This window comes from Malus domestica, chromosome 04 (genome assembly GCF_042453785.1).
Source record: "Malus domestica chromosome 04, GDT2T_hap1".
NCBI classification, from domain to species: domain Eukaryota; kingdom Viridiplantae; phylum Streptophyta; class Magnoliopsida; order Rosales; family Rosaceae; genus Malus; species Malus domestica.
This window is the reverse complement of record NC_091664.1, coordinates 11,821,052-11,826,347: the sequence shown is the minus strand read 5'-3', so window position 1 is coordinate 11,826,347 and position 5,296 is coordinate 11,821,052. Positions and strand designations below refer to the sequence as shown.

Sequence of the window (5,296 nt, the reverse complement as noted above, 5' to 3'; positions counted from 1 at the left end):
ATCTTTTACGTTCACATATATTATGAAGAGTAAATTGTAACAATGGTCCCTCAACTTTAATCAAATTAAAGCAATGGTCCATCAACTAAAAATCCATTACCATTGGTCCCTCAACTCATCAAAATGTGTAGCTATGATCTTTTTCATTAACTTTGTCAAAATTTTGTTAAAATGAGTTATGTTGGAATGACCATTGCTACAATTGGGGTCCCTCAACTCATCAAAATGTGCAGCTATGGTTATTTTCGTCAACTTCGTCATAATTTTGTCAAAACGTGTTATGTTGGAAGGACCATTGCTCAAATTGGGTTAAAGTTGAGGGATCATTGCTCTAATTGGGTGAAAGTTGAGGGACCGTTTCTCTAGTTGGATTAAAGTTAAGGGACCAATGATAATGGATTTTTAGTTGAGGGACCATAGCTGCATGTTTTGATGAGTTGAGGGACCAATGGTAATGATTTTTTAGGGGGTGTGATATCCACACACCCCATTTTACTTCTCACACACCCTTTTAATTTTCGGCCGTCGGATCAGATCAATTAAAGAAGATCAACGGACATAAATTAACAAGGGGTGTGTGAGAAGTAATTTGGGGTGTGTGGATAGCACACCCCTTTTTTAGTTGAGGGACCATTACTCCAATTGAGTTAAAGTTAAAAGATCATTGCTACAATTTACTCTATTATGAAAGCCATACATTGTCATGCTGGTTCTTAAGAATTTTCAACAAACGTGATATTTTTTATCTAAAATTTCAAATCTGGACGTATGATCTTTTAATTAACTTAAGGGCCATTTAACCATTTCAATTTTGTTTTCACTTTTTATGAAAATTGAAAAAAAAAATGAAAGCTTGTTTGGTAACTAGAGTTTAAGTTTTAAATGGGGCCTTTTTATTTTTATAAAATTGAAACTAATAACTAAAAATTGAAAATTGAAAACTGAAAACTGAAATCTCTTTTATATAAATCTGCCCTTTAGTTAAACGTCTTGCCGTGAAAACATATCATTTCAACAGCAATATCCTTGCTTTACATGGCATCAAGTTAAACAGATTCAAAGTCCATTTACATTGGTCTGACTCGAATTAAGTTCATATCTTCATGCCAATTCGAACACATTAATAACGTCAGACATTAATTATATTTAAGGGATTTCCAAGAAGCAGCATGCATGCAAAACTGCATATGTGCAGAGGTTAAGAAAGCAAGACAAGGTAAAACTAATAACTAATGCATTCAAGAGATTTTGTAGCTCATATTCACTCTTCCATATCGTGTGTATATATATGAAAAAAATGCGTGATCAAGCTAATTAACGTGTGTTTGTGTGACATGATAATATATAGATCAGAAGAGGGAAATGTTATTTACACTCTAAAAATATTATCATGAAATTTAAATGTATAAAAGTAGTGCAAATTTATATCTTTTTTAAAGTGCTAATAACATTTCCTAAATAAAGGAGATGTTAGGAAAACAAACAACATAAAAATCGATTTTAAAATAAACAAGGTGCACGGAAAAGTAGTGGATTGATCATAAACACCTAGCTACCGGCACTGGTGTCCAATATTATCATAACATAATAAAGGATAAAGTCTTCAAAATTCAAGGGTTCTGTTTAAGCAAACTTTAGATATTAAATCTTAAAACTACATCTAACCCGGTTATCAACATTAAATAGACCTCTAGCTAGAGTCCTTAGGCATTATCACAATTAAGCATTTGGACCTTAAACATTTCTCCCACCATCACAAAGACATCAAGCTGCAGCTTGAAACTCTGATTTAGTAAGGGGAGACACGCACATTATTAGCTGAAGAGAGAAACCCATCTTTCATCAGAACATCCTCTCCTTCCTGCACAAACCCAGTTAAAACCACAACGTTAGTATTAAATTATATTTTAAGAACAATGTTATTAATTAGTTAATCTTGCTAGCAAATTAATTATGCAACAAAAATTAGTGGAACGGGTTGATAGTACTGCATGGGGGTGAGGGTGGTAACCTGCTGGCGAATGGTTGTCTTCTTCACAGTCTGGTCAGGCATAAGACCAAAGTGAATGTGTGGAAAGTGAGCCCACTGACAAAAAGAAAGGCAAAATTTAAGAGGTTCACATATCAAAGGACCCCACACAACAAGGACTAGTTTTATACTAAATCCAAAAACCCTAATTTGGTAAAGAAGGAATAACCCTAAAATATTATTAAACAATTTTACATTCTTGGCAGCTGCACTGAAGGCTTCTCTATGTGATATATCAGGATTCACAGACTTGATGCGTTGGATCTCGTCCCTGCATGTTTACACATTCAGATGAATCAACCATTCATATATTTTGCATCAATTTTGGCAAGTTTATTAATCAATTAATTAATAACTATATGTTCTATATTTTCTTCTGGTCAAGTAATAACTATATATACTTTATGTTATTATTAATTTATTTACGTGTGTTTGTCTGTGAGAGAAAGAGACCTGAATGATAGTTGACATGATTACTCACTTGATGAAACGGTTGTATGCAGAGGGGACTCTCTGTCTCTTCTCTGGGGCTGGGCATGGCATGCACAGGCAGACAAACAAGCAGAGAGAGGGAGAGAAAGAGAGAGAGAGACACACACACATTCAAGTTAAATTAAATCATATTTCTTAATTAGAAAATCATAATAAAACTTAATAATAGGTAGGGGGAATTGATCTATTTATTGGGTCTTTCGCCAAACTCTATCTTGCATGTACTGTCACTTCATTAGTTAGCTTTTCTTTCTCTCAGTCTAAATCGAAGGTGGTCCAACAATCTTTTCCATCTACATTCCGGGGGGCCAATTCCCTTTTATGATGTTTCTTTGTCATAAGGACTTAAAAAACATAGTTAATTAATATGTTAAGAAAGCACAGTAACATTATATATGTATATGGCCCTCTGTTAAAAAATTTTCAAGGTGCAACATAAAAAAGATGGGGGGAAATAATTGTCAAGAAGGCTTTAAAACAATCTGAGCTTGCCCACCTTTGGTTAATATATTCATTTAATCACTAAAAAGAAGATACTAATTTGTTGGTATGGAGAAGGACTGTCATGAAATTCTAAGAAGAAATCTGCATTTGTTAGGTTTTGTTGAAAAAAAGAACGTATTGGGGTATAATATCAAAGTTGACTCCTATATATACTAGATAATGATAGTGCATAAAAGGAGTTGGTTATGATCTTTTCTCCACCACCAGATATACAAAAGGACCTTTGATCATATATATATATATAAGTATACTTCAAGGATTCAGAGGAAACGATAAATCAAAAGTGGCCGAGTTATATCTTTTACCATCACCGAAAAATAAAAGTATGAGTTTCCTGGGGCATATATGTGTATTGTCTGTGAGAAAAGCCAAAGATCAAGTATTTAGAAATGATGATTTTCATCAATACTTTTCCGTAACTGAAACTGAAAGCTAGCTAGCTAGTGGGCTCTTATTTCATAGAGCAATCTGAAGGAGCTCTAGGATTGATCGATCGATATACACACATATTAAGGATTAAAGTAAAGTTACTTACGTCTGTTAATGACTGGGGGCCTTGGAAAATGTTCATCAGCTCCACCTCTTGGTGTTCCCGCAAAGTCATTCACATTTGTGTGGTTAACAAGAAAATTTGGGGTCGGAACATTTGGAATCTCTTCCTGCAACCCCAAGTAGAATATATAAGATTCATTTGAAATTAAAATATAAACATACAATACTTAATAGGGTCAGAATAAGAGGGAAATAATTTCCGTACACCCTTTCTCTCTTAATACTCCTTTGATTTACTCAATTCAAGGGGAAAAAATAAACCTTGATAAAAAATGACAAAAAATAATCAAAAGTGTGCATAATTCACTTCAATAAAATTAAGCAAAGAAATCACTTCCATAATAAAATTAAGCAACAGATAACTGTTTTAATTACCAGAAGATTAAGGGAATTGTTAGGGGAAGAAAAAAAAGAGTGACCAAGATGATGAAACTGATTTGAGGAAGGCAGAAGCTGCCCACGCATGTTCACTGTCAGCAGATTGGTGCAGTGCCCACATCGCACCGTTACAGTCTTGAACAAACTTGTGCAAGGAACACTCACCTAATTAAACCACCATTTATCAAGCAGTATCGATCAAATAGCACTAAATTAAACAAAAAAAATAGTTAAGAATGAAATCATTAGAAAAAATCAGGGCTAATTAAAGGTACTGAAATATCAAATTGTATACTAATACGAACAGAGTATATATAAGGATACCGCAAGGCCAGTGTCGCAAATGTTGCAATGGACATAACAGAGCTGCTCGGAAGGAGGGAGGTGGTCGAGGGACAAGGTTGAAGAGGATGACATGATCTTTTGGATGTGATTCCTCCTTTTCTTATATATATATATATAAAAAAAAATTCCTTTTTGATTGATGATTGGTCTCTTGATGGTTTGATTGATTGATTGACGGATGACGGCTTAACCACCACCTTGGATCTATTTTTTTCTTTCTTTGAATATGTGTTCTGTGTGAAAGAACGTTGTGAGAGAGAGAGAGACAGGGAGAGAGGGAGAGGGGGAAGGCGATATATTTGGTCTGGTAGATATAAGAGAGGGCTCTTGTGGGATAAAAGAGTGATCTGAGACCCCTTAAATTCTCTTCCTGGTCATTGGTGTGCCCCCTCTGTCCTGCCCCCCATCCCCAGTCTTATTTATAACGTCATGACCACCATGACCACTTGTATGCATGTTACATGCATGACATACATACATACGATCCATGCATGCGTACATTCATGACAGTTACCATATGAATGAGTACCAACAAAACTTGTGCCTAACATGTGCATGGTGTTAATTATAGGATATATATGATAAACACATGTATATGTGGTTGGCATTCCCGAGAGAGAGGCGGCAGATATGGGGGAGAGGAGCAAGAGAGGGACGTGTGTATGGGGGTGATATAGCTTTCACACTCTCACCTGTTGTTTTCACAAGTTAAAGAGCCTCTTGTCTTGTATGTTGTGGTGTTGGTGTGGCCTGCCTTTTCTTTCAAAGTCCTCTCTCTCTCTCTCTCTCTCTCTCTCTCTCTCTCTCTCTCTCTCTCTCTCTCTCTCTCAATAAATTGAACGTCGATTTACCTCAATTTCCAAACCCATGAGTCATGATCTTCTCTTCTGCCTCCGGGATAATACAATTATCCCATAACGCCCTTTTCTACTCCCTATTACTTACACCCTCCGCCTCCCTCTCCGCCTTCATCAGTGCTCTTTCTCTCTCTTACTA

The 5,296-nt window shown here is 35.6% G+C and overlaps 1 protein-coding gene across 2 annotated transcripts; it reads right to left on the bottom strand.

Moving 5' to 3' along the window:
- Positions 1-1,515: 1,515 nt before the first annotated feature.
- On the bottom strand, positions 1,516-4,693 carry LOC103444033 (axial regulator YABBY 1-like). 2 transcript variants are annotated; one of them, XM_008382936.4, is made up of 7 exons: positions 4,280-4,693; positions 3,953-4,120; positions 3,561-3,684; positions 2,511-2,559; positions 2,225-2,300; positions 2,012-2,086; positions 1,516-1,861 (listed from the first exon to the last, which is right to left on the bottom strand). In XM_008382936.4, the coding sequence occupies exons 1-7, from the start codon at positions 4,370-4,372 to the stop codon at positions 1,790-1,792; spliced, it is 657 nt and encodes a 218-aa protein (XP_008381158.1). In that variant the 5' UTR covers positions 4,373-4,693; the 3' UTR covers positions 1,516-1,789. The 2 variants fall into 2 exon arrangements, with proteins under 2 accessions (XP_008381158.1, XP_070676598.1); XM_070820497.1 differs by having other exon boundaries at positions 4,261-4,625.
- Between the last annotated feature and the right edge of the window lie 603 nt (positions 4,694-5,296).

Bases quoted from the DNA above. Each gene is read 5' to 3' on its own strand.
- LOC103444033 (XM_008382936.4), bottom strand. From the start codon at position 4,372: ATGTCATCCTCTTCAACCTTGTCCCTCGACCACCTCCCTCCTTCCGAG. The intron at 4,121-4,279 runs GTATCCTTATAT...TGGTTTAATTAG, and splicing joins TTTGCGACACTGGCCTTGCG to GTGAGTGTTCCTTGCACAAG. The intron at 2,560-3,560 runs GTAAGTAACTTT...TGCCATGCCCAG, and splicing joins GCCCCCAGTCATTAACAGAC to CCCCAGAGAAGAGACAGAGA.